The sequence below is a fragment of the Nannobrachium achirus genome (assembly GCF_963921795.1).
Source record: "Nannobrachium achirus genome assembly, chromosome: 8".
NCBI classification, from domain to species: domain Eukaryota; kingdom Metazoa; phylum Chordata; class Actinopteri; order Myctophiformes; family Myctophidae; genus Nannobrachium; species Nannobrachium achirus.
Window position 1 is genome coordinate 42,981,082 of NC_137817.1, and position 24,126 is coordinate 43,005,207.

Below are 24,126 nucleotides of genomic sequence, written 5' to 3' on the forward strand. Positions count from 1 at the left end.
ACATCACAACACAAGATCTCTGTGATAGTGATATTGACAACATAACTTGGCATCCTTGATGTGCAGATGCTCGCATTTTTTCAGTGTCGCCTGCTCGCTTTTGCCAAATATTGCATCGGCATATCGAGGAATATGTTTCAATTTATAGAGCAACAGTCTCAACTAATTTGAGCATGTGTAGAAAAGGATTCGAGGTTGCAAAAGACGACTTGTGAACGTGTAGACAGAGATTTGTATTTTTTTTGCCTTTTCACGTTCAAATTCCATCATACAAGTCTGCAAATTCAGAGGTACGACTGCACAACTCTTAATATACAACTGCTCAACATCAGAAATCTCCTCTCACGAATTAGTTACAATAATAACTCCATATTGCAGCCACATGAAGCTGGATATTTCGGCTGTGAAACTGGATATTTTTTAAACCGGATAAATAAGTGGAGAGATTGAAAAATATCCGATTCACTGGATCCGTGTAGACAGGGAACCCAGATATCTCTGAAGACTTTACTGTGTGTGTGCTTGTTAGACCTAGATATCTTTGTCGTGTGGACCTAGATATTTTTCTATGTGGATATCTGAAAAACCGGGATATATGAAAAATCCAGCTCCGTGTAGCCATGGCCTTAGACAAGCCTTGCTACAGGGTTTAAATGTGTTTAGTGTGGCTCATAGAATAATGCTGGCATCTAAGATACATTCTGCATACTTTGCTGGAGAATCTGATGACACTATTGTCATGGTGACACACAGAGATGACAGCGATGACAGATTGTTAGTTGAAATTCATCATGTGTAAACTGTTCTTGAAGCTGGAAGAATTCATCTCATGATACATTAGTCACATTTAATTGATAAGCAAGGAAACCTATTATACAGCAATCAATTTATTTTCTACCTCCAGATAATTCTGTTGGTTAAGTTCCCTGTTGTAATGAATTAATTTAAATTTGAACTTTTTATTTTCCCTCGAGAATATTTTGATAGTACAGTATTGAAACAGCCTACCTACATGATATCTAAATACCCAGGTATATTATATATAATATAAATTAATACCTTAAGTTGACACCAAGACTGTTTTATATCACATAAGTGGTACACTGTAAGTCAAAGAATAGGCCAACAAGATGGAGAATGTGCCAATACATCGTTTTTTTTTTTTTACATTTGTTTATTGGGTTTTTCGAATGTGCCTATACTTTTCATGTGAGTGAGGAGTTTGTTTGAACAAATTGCCTAAATGTTTTTATATGCCAGTTTAATTATACATAATGTAATGACCACAAATCCCTTTGTTAAAAAAGAAAACATTTGTGTGAGCCACTCTTGGGCAGAACCTGTTGCAGTTTGAAGAATAGAATGTCCACTCCACACACACACACGATATTCTAAAAATTACCCCATAAACCATAATTCCCACTCAGGCTTTTTGTGGGTTATATTCCCCACCCACCCATACGTCAGTTATCCCATCTTACTTTTTACATAATCATGACTCAACTGTGATGGCACAGTTCTGCCAGTCTGGCTGAGTGAACTCCTCTTTCCTAATTCATTTCTCCTTATCTCCTTAGCACTATGAATTAGCCTGTCAGCCTGCATCATATCACATTACCTGTCCCAGATAAAAACCTTTGTCCTATTGGCTGTTGAGCTTGCCCGTCAAGCAGCAGTAGTGGAAGTGGTTGTTATTTGCATCCAGGGTAGTTTGTGTGTGTGTGGGAGGGGTCACGACCCAGGCTATAGCCTGGATTTCCACAGCTCTAATGGCAATCCCATGAGCCACCAAAGATAGTCGGTGCCAGCCACGGATAGATCCTCTTGTGCCAGACTGTGCTGACCTGCCCTGACCCAATCTGAGGACACTGGCAGGCACACTGGGATGCTGACAAAAAAAGGACACAGTGCAGTTAACCTCTTAAGCCCTGTGTACTTCATTGTACAACAAATTGCAAAAACAGCCCGTCTACAAGCTTGTCGATATGCTATTTTGACTTTTTAAATATGACTTGCCCCCCCAAAAAGGGACGCTAGGCTGAAAGGTTAAGACTATCCGTGAGCGGGCACGTGCACACATAGACATCAAAGGGGGCTTGAGCCCCTGCCCTTTTATCAGTCTGTAAAAAGTGCCCTCTCCATACCATGAATTCAGTTTTCACTATAGTGAAAGAAATGCAAATGCCCTCTCTCCATGCCATACCCGAAGGCAGCATTCAAGAGAATTGCCTTGTCCAAACTCTCCTGAACTTGAATGCAGCATCTTAAGTTGAAATCAAGAAATGTGTAGAAATCAAGTATCGAAAATATCTGACCTCCAAGCTCACAACGTGGGCTTGGAGATCTGCCATTTTCCACCGGCGGGAATCGAACCCAGGACCTTCTAGCTGTGAGGCGAAGCGCTAACCACTGCGCCACCATAAGTCAAGAAGTGACTGATTTGAACATTCATGCCAGATGGATACACAGTAGACTATACTAAACCAAAAGTGTATATTATTAGGAACGCAATAATACAAATAAAACACCAGGGAATGCCAACAAAATGAAGTTCAGTCAATTTATTGATTAATGGAAAACAATAACCACATCTTTAAATGTTTAAGCTACCGTCAAAAGTTAACAGTCCATTACCATTTCCTTTCAGACATTTGATTCAGGGGTAACCCGTTGAAAGGTCGACTCCAAAAAACAAAGCAGAGACCACGTTTGGGTCTCTGAAGGACTATTCCTCAGCGCAATCCCCCCTCATCTGATCCCCCCTCATCTGTTCAACCTAACGTTCAAACTGACCCCATGCTATCCATCGCTAAAATCCCCAATTCATCCCCATCTGTATACGCAATTCTAATGACCCTTTTGAAATTTATCACCCCTGGCAAAAGAAATAGCTGTGAATATATATGTACTCTGTTCAGCAGAACAGCAAGCAGACTGAAGTTTGAATCACTGGGTTACAATGTGAGGATCAGACACCAACAAGAACGAAGAAATGACTTTAGACAAATTGGATCTAGCAGCAGCGACAACAGCAAAATTTTGGTTTCCTTTTCTCTTCTTTTAGAACAGAACATCTTTAAATATCGATATATATATATATATATGGTTTACACCAAAGTGCAAATATGTTTGTACTGTTATGTATATATTTATATATTTTAGTATATTGATAATGATCTAATAAACTACAAGTTATCTTGCAAGAAGGTTGAGGCGGTCAGAGTATTATGGCACATTTATAACTGAGGAGAGAACATGTCACAGGTCATATACCACACCAACAATAGGCAATGCAAACTGTACGACACACTAATATATGTAGATATCTTGTGACCAAGGTTTGTAATTAATACATAAATATCTGATAACACGTTGAAAAAGCATTACATTAATATCGTATCATACCTGTTAGCTGAATAAATGTCTTTACAGCAGTCCTGCCATCCTGAAATTGTACAACATACCACTCTGCTTCCCATCAGTGCTGCAGGAAAAGTAAAAGCCCACGTCTCCACCAAAATAAATTAAAATAAACACCCATCCCCAAAAGAAATTGACAAGAGTAAAAAAAAAAAAAAAAAAGAAAGAAAACAAAACAAATTTTAATTATATATTTTTTAATAACAATCATGACTTTTCTCTCTCTCTCTCTCCTGACAAACCGTTCAAGGTCAGAAGAGTGCTCGTCTCCAACCTAGCAACAATGCAACATCCTACGCTGAAACTTGCTTTTCTGGCACAAGACCCCCCCGAGTGACACATATTTTACAGATATATAGCTATAACGTCACGTATATACCTCCAGTGTGTGCACAATCCAGCCACTATCTCTGATGGGATCAGAACCACTGTTGTGGACAAGGAGACCGCCATGAAAAGGGTGCATGCAAGAACAATACGACAACCCAATTCAGTTAGACAGAATCGGCACTCCCGTGTGCGCGAGACGATGTCAATTTTTGTTTTTCGAGGGGTGTAGAAATAGTCATCTCTGAATGCTCTTTGGCATGGGTTCCTATCCCTCTGCCTCTTCAGTGTGTCGCTTTCCTCTTAATTTATTTGTCAGTATCTGAGTGACTCAGCAAGATCTTGGTCTGGAGGAGGCTTTAGCCCTCTTATAAAGCTTGGTCCATTAACTTCTCTCTGGATTAGTCTGTTGGTATAGTTTAAAACAGATACCTTGGAAGTAGTTGGATGTGTCAAAGCGCAAATTACTGAATTGAGTAGATGGTGGTTTCGGGGAGAGTTTTATATTTGTATTAGTTTGGTAATAGCTTGTTTTTTTGTTTTTTGTTTTCTTAAAGACAGAGTGATCTTAGGAGGACAAGCAATGTAAGAGAGTAGGGTGATGGCGCTCTTCATTTGGCAGTCATCATCTGGACAAACTCTGCAAGATACAAATAAAATGCATTAGAAAATGCAAACTTGTTAGATGACAACAGGGTTTTGTTCTAAGATGATGATAAAATGAAGCCCAGGCAAAATATCAGCCTTTCCATTTTACGTGGATCATTGGATTCCTTGAACTCCAAGGATTACAGTAAAAACTTGGTCAATAACAATGCAGGTGAAGACTAACAAGGCACACAATGGGTAGAAGAAGTAACGTTAAAGAGAAAGGCAGCAGCCTTGTAACTACTTAAATCTGAGAGGATTGTTTTAAGCAGAGGCTGTGTAACATCTGGATAGTAAACCCAGGAGAGCCTAACCTTCATAGTTGACTTGTCCATCTCCATCAATGTCAGCCTCACGGATCATCTCATCTACTTCCTCATCAGTCAGCTTCTCCCCCAGGTTGGTCATTACATGACGGAGCTCTGCTGCACTGATGTAGCCGTTGCCATCCTGCAGAGGGCGCCAGATGTACACTAGGCTTTTACTGCTGCACTCAAAAGGACTTTTTGCTAGGCTGCATACTATAGTACAGTTATTCACCCATTCACACACAGATGGTGGAGGAAACCATGCAAAGGTACCAATCTGCTCATTGGACACTTTTAACACAAAGCCAGGAGGAGCTGTGGATCGAACCAGGAAACTTCCGATTCCAAGACGACCATTCTACCTCCTGATTCAGTGGTGCCCCACAAATCATGGTTTTGTGAAAATAACATTGTTAAAACACTGTTTTAACATTTCCACCTGCTGCACTTCAAGCCCCAGGTTACACTAGTCTGCCGGTAACAACCCTTGCGTTATCTGTGCCAGATTAGGGTGAACTGAAGGTTAGTCAGCCTGTGGCCTGCCCCATTGACATGCCTTTGAATGATATCTGATTGTGGCACTATCTGATTGTGGCACTATCCAACGCAACTGTAACAAGACAGCAGGGCATAGTGGAAACAACCAAGCAAGGCTTAGCCATGATAAAAGAAAAAAAGGCTAAGACACTGAATGTGGCACTTAGATCCAACTTAGCTAAGGCAGACATTCTTGTAGTGAAAGTGCCTGTTAATTACACTTCAAAACCACATTAGAGGCTGCAAACATCTCAATAAAAAAAAAAAAGAACAAGCACATACTTTGTCATTCCACAGGCCACATAGATACTTTGGGAATGACTTGCAAAATCTCAACTGGGGACACAGGTTTTAGGCACAAAAAACAACAGCAAGTCTGGCCAATGAACTCTTTGTATTAGCGCGTGACTCAGCTTACAGCCAAGTGCCAAGTCCCTGGTAGCTTCATACACCGTTCCCTGTCAACAAACAAAGCGTTGCTATAAACCACACTGTTCACCACATGACGATGGTGGCAGTTTACTTTACATGAAACGGTACAGGACTAGGATGGCACAATATGTTGTGTTATTACATACACAGACAGCATTTATTTTCCCCTGGATGATGGGGAGGGGGAAAAAGTCGAGAGGGTGATAATAATAAACCTGCAATAATTCAGGTCAGCTATTGGTTATAAAAAGACAGGTGACCAATCAGAGCAGCTGATATCGCCACACAAAGCTCTCTGCTTAAAGGAGAGAACCACCCATTTTCAACACTGAACTATGTCATTAATATACCTTATTAGTTATGTGGAAATAAGAAAAAAGTCCTCCCCCTTCTGTGTTGCCTAAAACTGGAGGATTGATTGTGGGGTTTAGCATAGTTCAATGTTGAAAATGGGTGGTTCTCCCCTTTAAGGGAGTGATTCTTAATCTTTTAGGACCCCCAATTGGATATGCATCCCTGAAATATAAATCAAATTGCCATTTGACTTACATTTCTGGGACCCCAATCTAAGAATATTTTGTATTGTTAGAAATGATTTGATCGGTCATATGGTCCAGAATCCCTTTTACTGTAGTTATAGAGGCAACAGTAAAAACTGTTATATTCATGGCTGAGGAGAATGGCCATGCAGTGGTTTGTGGTTTGCCCTCCATTGTTCAATATATGCACTTGTGAATTGCTGATTCTTGATCTTGTAATTATAGTTCACGTTATAGAATTTTCACACACCAAAATAGTGTCTGTCACTGGGGAAACGATTTACAAGCATCACACCACCCTATTGTCAGTGAGTGACACCCAGGGCTGTCGCGATTAGGAATTTCTGGAGACGATTAATCGTCATACAAAATAATCGCGATTGACGAATATATAGTCTTTTTTTTCTCCTTCATTTTATGCCACTATGATAGTAGGCTATGAGCTTTGATAATACTCATACTGTACACCTTAATGAAGAAGAGCAATTTAATTGCTTTTTGAACATCAGTTCAGTGGTGTAAAGTAACTATTAACTCATACCCTGCCAAAAAATATGTTTCTATGATAAAAACGTCTTTAAAACGTCTTTTTCACTATGGACCTCCCTGCCAGACGTCTTCTGAACGTCTTTTTAAAAAAAATAATAAAAAAAAAAAAAAAAAAAAAATTGAAAAAAAATGTTTTGAAAAAAAATTTTTTGGACCTCCAACAGTGTACTAGGCATGATCGCGATCGCGAAATTGCATGTTTAACCCCCATACCAACCCCATCTTTCAAACATGGCAGCCATGTTTGTTTACATTTGAAGAAAACATAAGGGCTCCTTTCTCCTGAACGCCTGAACGGATTTCCAAGCGGATGTTTTTGTTTGAAAGCTGTGAAAAGCATGCACATGCATAGTGCATGATCTGTGCACGAATGTGTGCACCAGCGTGCACACTCTTTTTTTAACCCTTTGTTGGCGAACCGGCAATATAAGAGGTCATCCCACTTTAAATATGGCACCGACTGAGTTAAGTACATGGCGCATTCAAGAATGCAAGTGTTGACGTGAGGTTTAAGAATGGTTTTATTGTCAAAACCCACTACTTTTTTTATTAAATTGGATAATTGACAATAATCGCGAATATGAAAAATAGTCGCGAATAGACAATTATGTATTAATCGGGACTGCCCTAGTGACACCACCAGAACAATAAATGAGCATGATGATTAGCCTATTGTATTTCAAAGAGGCTCTGCACGCTCAACAAAAGAAATGCTCTTTAAAAACTGCAGATCAACCAAGCAATACTAGATCAAAAACAACTGTACTCACTTCAGGTAGGAAGTCTTTTGTAGCAGTCACAGGGTAAAGAACGCACTTTGGCCTGTTGGCTGTAGTCAGCGGATAATACGGTGAACTGATGAAAGCCAACGTGCCGAAACACGGTCATTAACCTGTGATTTCTGCTGGCTGTGCTAATTAAATGTCCAAGTAAAAATACTACATTGAGGTCGTTAAGCCTCATTGAAATGTTTAGCTAATAAAAAAAAATGAAAGAAGAAAAAAAGTTTTGTAATCTAAATCATCATACAGAGATTAAACCAATAAAACAAACCAGCGTTTTATTCAAGTTGGCCTTCAACAGATGATTCCCCCAAACTGCTGGTGAATACCAGTAGACTGATAATTAGTGTGCTGGGTCAATATTCACATATTTATGAAATCAAGCATTGATCAAATGCAGAATTCCCTTTACCTTCATAAAATAAAGGAGGCTATGGGAATGGCTATGTTATCCAACATCTGACAGGCTGCATTAAATCTGATATCTCATACCTGAGATCTTATAAACTCTGTGAAGTGATCATCAATGTTTACCGTTGATCACTCTTACTGTTTTACGTAATGCTTGTAAACAATCTATATGTAGATCAACTCAGCACGCCAACACACAGACACACCGATCATGTACCTTGTCGAAAACTCTGAAGGCTTCTCTGATCTCCTCCTCACTGTCGGTGTCCTTCATCTTTCTTGCCATCATGGTCAGGAATTCAGGGAAGTCAATTGTACCGTTACCTAGAAAAGAGAAAGAGGTGTTGTGTCAAGTATTTGTTCATATTTGAACCAAAGTACAAGTAGGTGCCCGTTACAAATAAGTGCTTGTACTTATGGGGAGATCACACTGCAAGGTTTTATGGCTAGATAATACTGATTATACCGTCTTTCGACTCCCCCCCCCCCCCCCAAATTTCAAGCGGGGTTGCTGAGATGCGAGTCACACTTGCAAATGAATTCCGTTTTAGAAAATTAATTCCATCCTACCATTTGAATTCTCCCCATTCAAGTAAATGGGGAAAATGTATTCACTAATAAATTAATGGCCATATATGAAGATTTGTGTCAGTCCTTGTCCCTTTTATGCCCATATAAGGAGATTCCTGATGTCATCAATAATACGTCCATATCTCGGAATGCCCATATATGGGCATACTGTGTCAGTCTCACGTGGTCTATGACATCAGACATCTATGATATCAGTCATCTCCATATTTGGGAAAAATGACATTCTTGCATTTTCCTATTCAAGTCAATGGAGAGAATTAATTCACTAATACATTTATATAAAGTAAACTATATAGCGTATCTCTTAGCTAAATGCAAGCAAATGATTCCCGATGAAGCCGGTCGATTTGACCCACGTGCGTGCCACCAAAAACTGTGGAAGGAGTAGCGTGGCAAAATAAAGTTTATCAGAAGTGAAGAAAAAATAAAAAGATGTAAATATGGATGGAAGAATGTCGGACCAGTACTATAACTATATGTATAGAGTAGAAAAAATGGAGGTGGAGATGGGAGAAGGGAGATATAAATGTGAATGCCAAGTGAATGCAGAATTTTTGTGTACAAACAGTGTCGTGCCTGTAGTAAGTATAGCAAGTTTGTGTTTACTTATAAATGAATGAGACGGAGACACTGCATACAGTGGTTGCCGGCTTGTTTACGGAATGAATGAATCAAAGAAGCGGGGAACATACATAGGGTTGTGCACATGCACACTAGTGCTGGAGTACACCATTAAACTGTCAACAGGGGGATCCATGGTATGGTAGTAGTGAGCATAAACCTTCTCACTGATGGATAGAGCTTCTTTCTCCATTTGAGCATAAATACTCTCTGCACCCGACAGACTACGTGACGCAATGGCAATTAATTGGCTTTTCTTTGCCATCTTCCATGATGTGTGACATCACCGCTCCTACGTCATAAGGGGATGTGTCACAGGCTAGCCTCACTGGCTTCTTGGTGTCAGTGTACAACTGCTTTGCTTTCTAGCAACAGTCCCTTGTTTTTGTGAACGCTTCCTCGCATTCCGGTGTCCATTTTCAGAGACTCTTCTTCTTGAGGGGAGCATGCAGGGTTGGACAGACCCTTTAGGAAATGGCTGTAGTAATTTAAGAGCCCTAGAAACGAGCGTAGCTCAGACACATTGGTGGGACTGTGAGCATTTACTAGAGCTTCCAGATTCTTGTCTATGGGATGGAGCCCTTCACTGTCCACAATATGGCCTAAATAGTCCACTCTGCTTTCCATTAACTTACACTTGGCGTAAGGCGTTATCGTCTTGACCCTGCCGTTATTAGGATGTCATCCAGGAAACAGGTCACATGGTCAAGACCCTGCAGTATTTGATCCATCACTCCCTGAAAGATGGATAGTGCACTTGACACCATAAGAGAGACAGTGGTAGACATTTAGCCCTCAGTGAGTGTTTACAGTGAGGTACTTTTCTGAATCTTTATTCAGTTCTAGTTGCTGCTAGGCATGTGACAAGACCCATTTTGTAGGTCTATTACAATTGTCGATGCCCGATTGGTCTCCCTTCACAATCACCAGAGGTAACTTTGCGGTCTGCTGCTCATATCATGCATTCATATTCACTTGTTCTAAAGTGTCAATGTGGACAGTCTCTTGCGGCTTCATAGAAGATCTCAGACACAAAGGTTGCATCTGGCCCAGTGTCCGGCAGCATATCCACACCCTTTCCTTCCAGTTTCACATGCACATTAATGCCAGGCTTATTACTAGAAGCCGTAAACACAGAGCACACTCCTAGCATTGCCTCTTCATCATAATCATAATCCTCTTCGTGTGCTTCCTGCTCCACAGTGTGTCTTTTTGTTTCTACATATGGCAAATTTTAGAGCAGTTTTCTTGAAATTGCATAACTGTGCAGCATGCTTACCCCCACATCGGCAGCAAGGCTTTTCCTGCTGCTGCAGTCTGCCATCATCTCTCGGTGCTGGTCTGAAGCTCTGTTGATCACTGCTGCTCCGTGGTTTCCATGCATCTTTATTTTGTTCCAGGTGCACTTTGTTGACTGTTCCTGCGTCCATGTGTCCCGAAAATGTATGTGCATTGCGTGCTGCCATCTCCATAGCCAACGCTGTATCACATGCTGATTTGAACGTCAGCCTCGTCATGGATAATAGTCTGCTTTGCACTTCCTCAGACTTTAGTCCACTTACAAAACGGTCGCGCAATGCATCATCTAGATGTCCACCGAAATCACAGTGTGTGGACAGTTGCTTTAATGCAACAATATAGTCAGCATTTGACTCATCGACAAGTTGGTCTCTCTTTTGAAACCGGAATCTTTCCAAAATGACAAATGGTTTTGGCTTGTAATGGTTACAGAGTGCATCACACAGCTGTTTGTATGTTTTTGTTCTGGGTTTGTCCGGACTGACTAGGTTCTTCAAAAGTCTGTAGGCATCAACTCCAATTACTGACAAGAACACACTGACCTTATTGTCATCCTCCACACTGTTTGCGGTCATCCACATGTCCATTCTTTCCAGGTAAGACTCAAACTCTTCCCGTCCTTCCTTAAATTCGGCTATCGCGCCTATTTGGAACGACGCATCCATTGTGCTAACGTGTAGTCTCGTCCTTTTTTATCTTACACAAAGTTGAGATCCATCATCTATCATCTAAAGTTGTGTCTCATCACAGGGATCCTCTTGCGTTGGAAAATCCAATCCCTCATCGACACAGTAGTATATCAGGTTTGTGTAGACCGAGACAGAGACACTGCATACTGTGGTTGCCGGCTTGTTTACTGAATGAATGAATCAAAGATGCGGGGAACATACATAGAGTGGTGCACATGCGCACTAGGACTGGAGCGCCATAGTGTAGGCTAATACTATGCAGTACAAGATGTATTTAGCAAATGCATTACAGGTGCTGCTGCTTTTCCCTCACAAAAGCTCTTTCTATGACCACTACCAATTAACTGGCATTAGCGCTGTCAATCAGATTCAAATCAAGCTATCAAAATAATCAATTCCAATGGAATTAATATTTTGGTAATTAATTAATTATGTAGTGGGCAGGCAAAGTGCAGCATCATGCAGTTTGTGCCGTTCTGTGGCCAGCAACCAAGGCAACGTTTAATAAAATATGTAATACAAAAAGCTTGAAGATTTTCCACATCGAATATTTATTGCCAATTTTTGGATGAACAATCTATGAGGAATCCAGGAAACGATTCTGTTGGTTATGAATAAAAAGTATAGCGATCCTGACACAGTCATGGCTTGTCAGATGGAACAAAGCCGCTGTTGACAGTGTAAGCTCTAGTTGGCATGAATGGAAACATCAACACGCATATCTGAAACATGATGCCTGTGGAAACCAGAGCCACACTGCCAGGAGACCCAACAGGCACAACACACACAGATTACTTACTAATTTAATGATAACTCATAGACACCTGAGTGGCTACAGCGGTAACACAAAGCCACGCTGAATGTGCACAGAATGCCCCCTGCAATGCATTATGTACCTGCTACAGAGGCGCGTGTGTGTGTGTGTGTGTGTGTGTGTGTGTGTGTGTGTGTGTGTGTGTGTGTGTGTGTGTGTGTGTGTGTGTGTGTGTGTGTGTGTGTTTTACTAAACGTGTACAGTAGAATATGAGGAATAGACTTTGTGAGGACCATTTTCTTTTCGGGTCCATGCTCAAGTTCCCTCGGCCATATGAGGCCTCAATGTATGCTTAAACCCAACCTCAGTGAGGGAACATAGGGTAGAGGGAACATATCCATGATCCATTTTTTCGCCACAAGAAAAAATGCTTGTTTTATGGTTGAAAATACTTTTAGAAATACTTTTACACAATTAGAAAAGGACACAGGTTGCTGTTAAGATCAAGATGTTAAGATTAGGATAAGACATTTAGAGGTTAGGTTTAGGGGTTCGAACTAGAGTTAAACAGGATTCATACTTAGCGTGCTGGGCACCAAAAAACAGCAATCTACAAGCTGACAACGTGTCGCCGCTCTGCAATTGGTCAGCTTTAGGATTACGGTTCACATCGCCACCCTAAAATGTTGATGTCCTCACAAGTATAGTAATTACAAACCTCTCTGTGTGTGTGTGTGTGTGTGTGTGTGTGTGTGTGTGTGTGTGTGTGTGTGTGTGTGTGTGTGTGTGTGTGTGTGTGTGTGTAGCTGGTTATTTAAGCCACAGGGATTTTCAAGGTCTTAACAGTAATAATGTTCTTTAAGCAGGTGTGTGACACGGTTACGCTCACCATCAGCATCAACCTCGTTGATCATGTCTTGTAGCTCAGCCTCAGTGGGGTTCTGTCCCAGGGAACGCATGACTGTGCCAAGCTCCTTGGTGGTAATGGTGCCATCGCCATCCTTATCAAAGAGCGAGAAGGCCTCCTTGAACTCTGTTTAAAGCAAAACAAGACAGTGCACAGGCAGTGGTGTTAGCAATTACCCGGCTACATTGCTTTGCAATTAACTGGCATTTAATATCTACATTCGCCAGATCAGAGTAACGAAGCAATAAATGTATTTATTAATTTACGCATATTATAAAATGTTATTTCAAGTGAATGAATGGGTAACCCCGCATGAGCGTCACATCCTGCAAGTATATGTTGCCACAGCAATTTTTCCAGACCCCGGGGGCCAATCTATAAAGGGGAACACACACCGGACGTGGAAAAATAGAACAGCAGCGTATCGGCGCGGCAGGCGAGGCGTCAGACCCGCGCCTGCGAGCGTCTGATGCCGCCGGTGTGGGTTAGTTCATTGAAAATAATGGGGCTGTATATTTTGATGCGCCACCTCCGCGTCCAGTGTGTGTTCCTCTTAATACTGTATGTGGGTAACTGACAGGCTCCCATTTGTTGAAACAAGCATGCATGATAATGACTCCAGCCAGCAACGTGAAAGTGTTGGCAAAAAGTGGTGTGGAAAGGTTAAGGAAAGTTAACTTTAAACCAGAAGCACGCTGTGGTCAGAAATAAGAGCAGACTATGCATTTAAACAATGGTGACGTGGGCTTTTCAGACAATTCTTTACACCCATTTAGTGGGAAAATGCAGCTGTATTACTACTATTACTACTACTGCGGGTGTGAATTTGCTGGCACAAACTCAACATGAAAACAAATGCTTCTCCATTATAGCACAATCAACAATGTGCTGGCATTTAAATATTTTTGTTCAAATCAAATGGTCAATCAGAACAGAAAGTTGCAGAATTCTTTTAACAGTAAAAAAAAAAAAAGACATACCCGTAGCTCTGAAATGTGCTTGTTTGGTCTGATTTCTAAATTGGTTTTCGCCAATGGTGTCCGTAAAAGCTTTAATTAGTCCCACTTTTCTATCCTGCCTCCATAAATCTATAATATTTAATTAACGTTAAATCTTCACTTGTGCTTGCTCTTGCTCTGCATTAGCATACATACAGCTGAGTCAAGGGAGGGAGGAAGGAGAGGGGGAGCGCCTATTTCACCCCTGCAATAACCTGACCAGTGCTGGGTAGTGGTACCAAAACCTGAACACACTGATCGTGGTGCAAGGTGCGGTGCTGTGTGAGAGAAGGAGAGGGAAGGGGGGAGAAACAGAGAGGGATAGGGAGGGAGGGAGAAGGGGAGAGAGAGGCAGCCTATTTTACACCCGCAATAACCTGGCCAGTGCTGGGTAGTGGTACCGAAACCTGAACAAGCTGATCAATGTGTTGCAAGGTGTTGTGCTGTTAGCGCAATAACCACAGCAATGCTGTGAACTGAAGTGCCCGTTTTTTTTTTTGCTAATAATATACATACAATGCAACTTAAGGCGCAAACTGTCTCGAGTCAGTTGACTGTAGCGTTAAGAGTAGGATCCGGCTGAAATAGACTTGCCTAGTTCTACTTATTTCAGCTATCAGATGGTTACATTTAAACAATTTTGTTTGTTTGTTAGTTACTCACTAATCACTAGCTGGTTCTTTAATCTAACTTGGAAATGTTCAGGTGGCTTACATGCTTTCAATTGCCAATTACTTCTCTATCACCTTTAGCTGCTAGGTTTGGTGGCAATTGGCATAGCAAAAATTGAAAACAAAGATGACAACGTCCAGGGTTAAGGAGTACTCACCAGCAATCTGCTCCTCTGTCAGTTGGTCAGCCTGTTAGAAACACAAAGAACAAACAGACAATCAGACATAAGGGCAAGCTGCAGCAGATGGTTTGGAGGTGTTGATATTGTTGAGCATAAAATTGGTGTGCAGACTCTTATTTTCTTACTTGTTCACAGTTCATTAGTCCAGCACCCAGTCTATATGGCTTTAGATGTGCGTGCCTTTTTTTGGTAACCGATATTGTTGTAAACCTCATTCTACCAATATTTTCTATCAAACTCTATATGTAAATTACGTAGTCAGAATCAATCCTTCAGACTTCAGAGACAATTTATCCTTCAAGTGCCATCCACACCAAGAAGATAATGAAAGATAACTATAAATATGTATTTTAAGAACCGTCAGTCCACACCACAACCATTAACGACAGTGGTGAACGATCATTGGGGTCACTTTCGGGGCAATTTGACGAACGAGAGAAACACTATGACAACCAAACAAAAGCCATCTGAATTTAGAAGCCACCACATTCAACAAGTTTACAGAATGTGATTGTTCAGAGTGGATGCTCACATAATCATACTGCAGTTATCCAGCTCCTCGACCTCTAATAGAGAAGGAGTAGGCCCTTTATCCCTGTGCCTAACTGCTGTACCACAGCAGTCATTTACTTGCTACCACACTATACACAAATAATAATACATACCATGGGAAATCCAATGCACTACATTTCATCCTTGCAACAGTTTGTATTTTAATGCAACTAAATTATTGCGTGGACCCGAATAGCCCACACACACACACACAGGGAGAAACATCTTTTTGTCACCGTCGTCTTGAAATAATGTAGTTTCTGACCCGTGGTTGCTTGGTATGTGCACATTATCTAAGTAAAGTAGCACAGGTGCTGTGCGACATGGCACATGGAACAGTGCAACAAGCCTTAGCAGTAAATACAAACCCAGTATACACTCGGATATCAGATCCACTTCCCATACAAAATGCACATTACTGCACTAATCACTTCCTCGTAATATTTAAAGGCAAGCAATCTGAGTTCCCAGAGGTTCTTTTTCTCGCCACTAGGGGGGCGAGAAGAACCTCTGGGCCAAAACTATGATATTCCTGGGCAGGAAGTTGTCCCAGGCTCAGAATCTGAGCTGGGACAATACAGGAAGTAGAGCCCTGTGCAAACCTTCAAAACATCCAGAACAGAAACCAACCAAAAACACTACAACAATATGCAGCCCATGTTTCAAGGTGAATCCTACCAGACTAAAAGGCAAGTGACAAAGAGAATGGCCACTGTGCTCAATGTGAATTAATTCATTTTCAATGATTACGTCATAGTTTAAGTTACCTTATGAGCCATCTGTATTGTGTTGCCTTATTACTTAATGTGCACTTCTGCACACATTTAAATACGTGACAGGTCGCAATCAGAGTGACAACAGTGAGTTTTTTTTTTTATTGTCTTTGCCAGGCCGAAGGCGTGGCTGAGACTGTTTTGCACCCTGTCCATCCTTCCGTCTGCGAGCAGCTAACCTGCCGTTCGACACAAAACTGTGCGTGCGCACTGCGCACATACTCCTGGAACTTCACATCCATCCTGATTAGCTGAGATGGGCATCTTACCGGTATGTTTGCAGGAGTGGCCAATTTTGAACAAAATGCCTCAAATCGTGAACATGGCATTCGATTGCTGTGAAACTTTGCACACACATTCCCACTATGGTGAGGAACAAATTAGAGATGTTTCAATCAGGTTTTTTGGAACCGGTGACCGATCACCCAAGTCTGATCACCCGATACCAATCACCGATCCGATCAAGTGGGGCAATATTATTATGATTTAGATTTTTAATGTTATTGAATTTTTCATTTAACTTTTGTATTATCGCAGACATGTTTAAGCTTGCGTGCAGGGCCAGGCACTATCAAAGCAGCACAGCACGACCATAACAAACACTTCTTCCTTGTTTTAAGGCGTATGGTATGCAGCGTTATACCGCCACCTTCGGACACATGTATAATACGTCATTGATCAGATCGGTGAATTTACCTTTGACACCACATTAATGAATTAATATCAAGCCGATCCGATCCATGGCCGATCGATCGGACCATCTCTAGAACAAATGCCACCCTTTTCACATTGCCCTATTATAGCACCACCAGGAGGCCTATTTTGCAAAACAGGGATTTTTTTTATATGGCTCCTACAGATAACGGTGATACTGTAATACAAGGCATATTATAATTATGGTGATATGATTTGAATAGTCATTTTTTAACCAAAGTAATGAGATATGCATTACAAATTGAAAGTTCAGATTTCATCATGCCACGATGAGGAAGGTGCCCAAGAACAACCCCCCTTCCCCAAGTTACAGCATGCTTCCACTGAAGTACCAATTGAATGAACACATCTATGCTATAATGTCAGGTCATTGATAATTGGATGTGCAGGTCTATTTTAAACACATTATGAGGTTAACAGCATTGACGGGGGTGTCGAGCGATTCAGCCCCTCTCTAACAGCAGGCCGGTGCTCTCAGAAGGACAAGGTAATGATATTAGATGATCTATGAGCCCTCTGTTTACTTTAAAAGATTGTAATTCAGTTGCAAACAAACATACAGCGCATGTTTGCACCTCCCCCCCATTTTCTTTTTCCTACCTTAAACTTTTATATATTATGCGTTAGTTTGGCCGTGTCGGATGGAATTTGATAAACCTTATACTTAAGTGAAGCAATTGTAATCAGAACCAATTGCTATGTTTGTTAAAAAAAAGAATCATATGAAGACAATCCTTTAAAATTACCAACTGAAATGACAGGAAATAAACTTCATGCTCATCTCAGATTGTTTTGCATTCATACATGGTCTTGTCAGGCCTGTCTGAGTCAGTCAACATGCACACTTCAGGCTGAGAAAGTGTGATGAGGGACGGGTATAAATACTTCACTACCCGAAATACACACGCCTGCTATAATTAGTGAGACACGAACAGGGTCGCCAATGTAGCACACTGAACACCAATGCCACGAACCACCACTTTGTTTCTGATGATGATGATGTGAGATCATGGTTCATCATTAATAGGGCGAGTGAGCCCTAGCTATGATGACAATTGCTGATATGAGTTTGTGTGGATTTATACTTGTGCACTATTCATTATTCACGCTGTTAACCTAAACCACTTGAACCCTAGCGAAGTAGCGATTCTGGGCTGGACAATTCAGCGAAAGTAGCCGATCTACAAGGTCACAATTCAGTGAGCAGAGCTTGTAGGTTGGTTAGTTTCTGTAAACATATTTGCTGAATTGCTGTAGAAGGAAAAAAATGAGGGGGCCTAGTATAGACCCCTGGGGGACTCAGTGATAAGATAAGATGTAATGACACGTAGCTCAATATCTATCACAACTACTAAAGTGTGTTAATTACAGTATTTTCTGGACTATAAGGCAAACTGTCAATGAATGGTCTATTTTCAAACTGTTTTCATATATAAGGCGCACCTGACTATAAGGCGCACAATCCGCACATAATAGACATTATGCATCCAACAGATGGAGCTGTGCTAAATGGAATGTCAATGTCAATGAATGATCCATATATAAGGCGCACTGGACTATAAGGCGCACTGTAGTTTTTTGAGAAAATTAAAGGCTTTTAAGTGCGCCTTATAGTCCGGAAAATACGGTACAGTGTAAAGAGGCCAACAACAAAGATTTGACACAAGATTTGCAATCAGGAGTGGTAGTTGACAATACAGAAAAAACTAAATATACAAGCTCAACTTATTTCCTGGATTATACATCCATGTACCGGTAGTTCAAAAGAATTGAAATGAACACACCAAATATTTAGATAGGGAGAACATGCAATTATGAAATTGAATCTGTGAACCAACTCATCGGGACCACCTACACAGTGTTGTGATGTGACCCGATTCATTGCCCTGCACCAAACCAAGAGGATTGCATCAACATCTCTCTAGTCCAGGGAGGTAATGACATGTGGTCCTAGGCTCCATCGCAATGAGTCACCATGGAGAAAGAAAGGGGGGAGGTAAGGAGGGGAGGAGATCGCCAGGCTGCAGACTGTCCATTGCCAACTGAATGGTGCTGAAGCAAGTGGGGCCTGGATCAAAGCAGTGCACTTAAATGTTGTGAGGATTTTACACGCCTGCAGTATTTGGACTACGCTCTTACTTTTAGCCTGAAGAGATCATTTAGGCCCAAGAAAGAAATCATTTAAGACCAATGAGTGCAGAGCAGGAAATTCATAACATGGGTAGATGATGTAATTGAGTTTCATCTCCACATGCGATTATTTTGACAATAAGCTACTGTCTAAGATGATGTAGCATGTTCCGTCTTCCTAGGCTGATGGGAAATATTTAGTAGATTATGCGTTAATGTTTAAAGCTTTAACAGCAATTGAGAATAATATACATTTAGAGCACAGGACCGCTTTAATTCACAAAACAGCAAAGAAGCCAAGGAATGATGGCGAGGATGAGGTTTCTCACAGCAGCAATGAGGCCTTTTCAGAATTTGCATTCCTATTTTTTGTAGAGCATGCACTGCGGATCCCCTCAGCTTACTGCACCAAGCATGGTTTGGTTCAATGCAGGGGGGAAGGGAGGGAGGCGTGTGGTAGAGTGGGGGCGAAGGAGGAGGAGGTGGGGGTGGGCAGAGAGGATCATTTTAGGAGGAGCAGAATGCGGTTCAACGTGGTGGTGCAATATGCCACAGCATCAAGATGACAAGCTGTCATACCATAGCTTAAGAAACTAGTACATAAATTAGAACCGACTTAACAGTTAGGGACAAATTCGTGTGACAAGCCGACAATTATTGATGACCGTGCGTTGCATATTAATTCAGCATATGACTGTGAGCCTTATAGTCATTATATAATCGCAATCATAGCAACAGCCAAATGTGCTTGTTGCGCATATCACACTAGACTTCAAACAAACCCCCATGAGATGCATTTGCTCCCTAGGCGCAGGCAACACGTTGTTATGTTAAGAGTGAAATCACAAGTGAGCTACAACAATTACTAGGGCAGCTTTAACAGCAAGTTATATCATGGTGGTAAAGGGGTGGGTGGGCTGCAAGCTAACGTTAGAGGGTCTATTTTTATACCACCCCCCACCTCTACACACCACCACGCCCACTCTCACACTTGAAATCTGCAAAGTGCAAAACCCTGATCCCGAGGAGGTCGTAAAATCATCTGACATGTGTTAACAGTAAAAACTAAAATAACTGGCAGTAACGAGATAGAACTAGTCGAGTTATATATTTATATATATAAAAGCGTTCTACCTTCCTCTCTGCTGTCATGGTGCATGCATGATGAGCCATCATGCATGCATGCATGCCAGAATGCTGCGCAGTTTAGTGAATAGAGATAAATAGCGGTTGCCATCAGCATACCGGTGTTTAACCTACTAACGACAGTGGACGTGCAATACTGGGATGTATTGTATATCTGGCACAAATGATCGCATGGCATGATGTATCCAAAACGTTCTGAACTGTTCTAAATGCGTCCGGGCCCGAACAGCATTAGGCTAGCTGATCATACGAAAATAGCCGATCTGCAAGCTCACAATTTGCCGTTTTCAATCACAGACACCGGCCAGGGCAGTGCCGCTGGTGGACATAAGCCGGGCTACCAACAGGCCACCAGCCAACCGCGACGCGTTAAACGGCTCAGCTCTTCTTGTCGGCAAGCGACACCGTAGTTTATAATTAGGGTTAACAAGTCGTATTTATTTTTTTGCTTGACAAAAAAAACCATGACGTTTTACCATGTGTGGGAGAAATAAAAGTGTCGACGCGGCCTTTTCCAGTTGACAACAGGCAATTCGTTTCGAGCGAAAGGCTCGAGCGGTGCGAATAAAAGCCTAGGCAAACCACGGCACGAGCGACGTTAGCATGTTAGCCACCTAGCAGCGATGCTAGGCTAACGTGTAGTACTGTGTGTAGCACTTACCATCGCCTCGTTGGGTCTTCCTCAAGCACCTTTTAGGAGAAATAAATATCAAACGGTTGTTTTCTCTCGCTGCAGCTGGTCTGGCTACCGAATGGTTCTTTTAAAATCCAGGTTCTTCCTTCGCGTGCTGCTGCTAATATTGCTGGCAATGGTTAGGAGTCAGTTGTAACGTTAAAGTTGACCGTGGAGCTTCTGCTTCTATCACATCAGACTGCCTGGCAGGGCTGCACCACTGATATGATATCCCTCCGCGATGACGACACGCGCGGCGCGCGCACGTATATTGCAGATTGTGATGATTGAAACATAACATGTTATGGGCTTTTATATATACTCTATGGTTATGGGTCACAACCCTTTTATAGACCTATATACTCTATGGTCACAACTCGAGTAAAAAAAAACCAATACATTTATTAATAGGCCTACACGCACAAGAAATTCCATAAATAGAATATAAGTAGTAGTGAAAATAGCTGATCTACAAGCTCTGAAAGGTTTGGGAACCACTGCTCTACATAATCTATACTATAATTTTGCGAATGTCTGTCTGAGTGAGTGTCTGTCTGAGTGTCTGTCTGTCACAGCGTTTCTCCTCAGTGGCTGGAGCAATAAACCCTTTTGCAAATCCCGCCCCATTCTGCCCTGTTACTATGATGGGACATTAACCCTGGGCAGATTGTTTTTATAGTGGAGGTGGATGGGATTTTTTTCCCCTTCAAAGCCTCATTACAGCTATATAAAGTACCAAAGGAAAAACACCTAGGTGATATTAATAAAAAGGGAAGACAAAGGTACAGTAGTTACATTGCAAAACAGGGGATTTACCCGAAAATATATGTTTTAATTTGTTTAATCCCAGTGGGACAGAATCCTCTTTGCAGATTCTTTTATAGTGGTAGTGGATGCGATTTTTTTTCCCTTCATAGCCTCATTACAGCTATATAAAGTACCACAAAAAACACATCTACGTGATATTAATAAAAAGGGAAGAAAAAGGTACAGTAATTACATAGCAAAACAGTAGTTTTCCCCCGAAAAATAAATGTTTTAATTAGTTTAATCCTCTGGATCAGAGATAGAAAGAGAAGCGCATTGCATCTTGGGTACTAGGAAGAGGACAGAGAGAATGTTTCTCCTCACATAATAGGCTGGCTTTTCGTAATTCTGCCCATTTAAATGATATGTACCCAATCGTGACTCTTAGACCATTGATAAGGTACATGTGAACTAGTTTGTTGAAGCTTATTCGTTATGATGAGCGAGATCGCTTGACGCTTGCCGTCGCTATCACCGTACCGGCCGATCTCCGTGTCGCGCACTGCGGACAGTTTTTGAAAGGCTGAAGCAACATTCTCCACTGCACAAACTCCACCCCCGATAGCAAAAAGTGAATGTTTTTTTCTGGTTGGCCAGTCAGGGAGTCTCAGGGACCAATCAGAAGGCTGACAAACGGTCTATCTGAAATCGCATCACCATTAGCATATGAACACACCTGACATAACTGTGAAGCCCGTTTGTCACTTTCACAAATCATATGCTGGATATTAGCATTTTTATGGTGTAACTACTATCTATTCTGCATCTAGCATGAGGCATATCTATTCTGCATCTAGCATGGGGCAACATGTTTAACCCGCTCTGTGTGTGTGTGTGTGTGTGTGTGTGTGTGTGTGTGTGTGTGTGTGTGTGTGTGTGCGTGTGCGTGTGTGTGTGTGGGTGGGCGGGGGGGGGGGGGTGTTGGCTGGCCCTCTTTCAGATGTTGTCATGTAGATCGGTACACAGTATCTCTGTAGCCTTTAAACGAAACGGGTATTTCTTACATTGATGCTCCTACATATTATCATGCAAGCACCAGAAAGTTACTTTCCATCCCTCATATACTGTGTGCACAGTGCACACCCCATAACCCACACACTGCACATCATTTCGCCCCTCCCTTAACGTGTGTGGTCACAAAAGGTACTGTAGGCTAAATAGATATAGATACACCATAAAAATGCTAATATACAGCATACGATTTGTGAAAGTGACAAACGGGCTTCACAGTTATGTCAGGTGTGTTCATATGCTGATGGTGATGCGATTTCAGATCAATTGCTCCAGCCACTGAGGAGAAACGATTTGTGAAAGTGACAAACGGGCTTCACAGTTATGTCAGGTGTGTTCATATGCTTATGGTGATGCGATTTCAGATCAATTGCTCCAGCCACCGAGGAGAAACGCTGAGACAGACAGACAGACAGACACTCACTCACTCACTCACTCAGACATTCGCAAAATTATAGTATAGATGTATATCCCATCATTTCTCTACATGATTAGGCCTATAATTATATTTTTTCATGGCTTCAGGCTCGCTAAATAATTATGTTTAGGCCATTTTGAACACTCACATTGAGGAGATTAATTGGAAAAAGCCCTGTTGATTCCATCAAGAAGTAGAAGTAGTAAATAACTCCAATGCAATTTATCTATATAGGCTAATTAATTCAAATCTCTTATTTATAAATGTCTTAAAAGGGGTAGTTCAGTAGTGGCACATGTGGCACTCAGCATCAAGGGTTGGATTGGGGGTAAGTCCCTGGGACATACAGTAGACGGTAGACCTACATGTCCAGGGGTCTGGGTCTCCCGGCATGTGCACTTAAACGTCTCCAACTAACTGATCCAAAATGCCGCGGCACGACTGGTCTTCAACCAGCCTAAGTTCTCACATGTCTCTCCCCTTCTCCGCAGCCTCCACTGGCTCCCGGTTGCGGCCCGCACTGAATACATCCCTGCTAGAAAAACCAACACAGACCAGCACAATTTTCATGCTGGTCTGTGCTGGTCTATGCTGGTTTATGCTGGTTCATGCTGGTCTGTGCTGGTGCTGGTCTATGCTGGTCTGTGCTGGTCCCATGCTGGTCCACCAGCACAGACCAGCACCAGCACAGACCAGCATGAACCAGCATAAACCAGCATAGACCAGCACAGACCAGTACAGACCAGCACCAGCACAAACCAGTACATGTTGTGTTTTACTGCTGGTCTGTGCTGGTGCTGGTGCTGGTCCAGCATAGACCAGCACCAGCACAGACCAGCATGAACCAGCATAAACCAGCATAGACCAGCACAGACCAGTACAGACCAGCACCAGCACAAACCAGCACATGTTGTGTTTTACTGCTGGTCTGTGCTGGTGCTGGTCCAGCATAGACCAGCACCAGCACCAGCACAGACCAGCATGAACCAGCATAAACCAGCATAGACCAGCACCAGCACAAACCAGCACATGTTGTGTTTTACTGCTGGTCTGTGCTGGTCTGTGCTGGTGCTGGTCTGTGCTGATCTAAGCTGGTCATATACAAATAGGGACAAACACCCACTTTAACAGGTTCCAGTGACGCCGAGGATAAGTGCAGGACTGAAGTGCCAGAGGTAATAAGTTCGAATCCCACTCACAATGTCAAAAATCACACCCGTGTGAACTGAGCGGTGGT

General features: G+C 41.9%; 1 protein-coding gene across 1 annotated transcript; it reads right to left on the bottom strand.

The window, feature by feature from the left end:
- Nucleotides 1-2,546: 2,546 nt before the first annotated feature.
- Nucleotides 2,547-20,860, bottom strand: calm3a (calmodulin 3a (phosphorylase kinase, delta)). Its single transcript, XM_080732355.1, has 6 exons — nucleotides 20,642-20,860; nucleotides 14,642-14,672; nucleotides 12,797-12,940; nucleotides 8,171-8,277; nucleotides 4,710-4,845; nucleotides 2,547-4,387 (listed from the first exon to the last, which is right to left on the bottom strand). Exons 1-6 carry the CDS (start codon nucleotides 20,642-20,644, stop codon nucleotides 4,359-4,361), a joined length of 450 nt encoding a protein of 149 aa, XP_080588481.1. The 5' UTR covers nucleotides 20,645-20,860; the 3' UTR covers nucleotides 2,547-4,358.
- Nucleotides 20,861-24,126: the final 3,266 nt, after the last annotated feature.

Excerpts from the sequence above, each read along its gene's own strand:
- calm3a (XM_080732355.1), bottom strand. Across the intron at positions 8,278-12,796 it reads CAACGAGGTTGATGCTGATG|GTAACGGTACAATTGACTTC; the intron begins GTGAGCGTAACC and ends TCTCTTTTCTAG. Across the intron at positions 4,388-4,709 it reads TGGACAAGTCAACTATGAAG|AGTTTGTCCAGATGATGACT; the intron begins GTTAGGCTCTCC and ends TGTATCTTGCAG.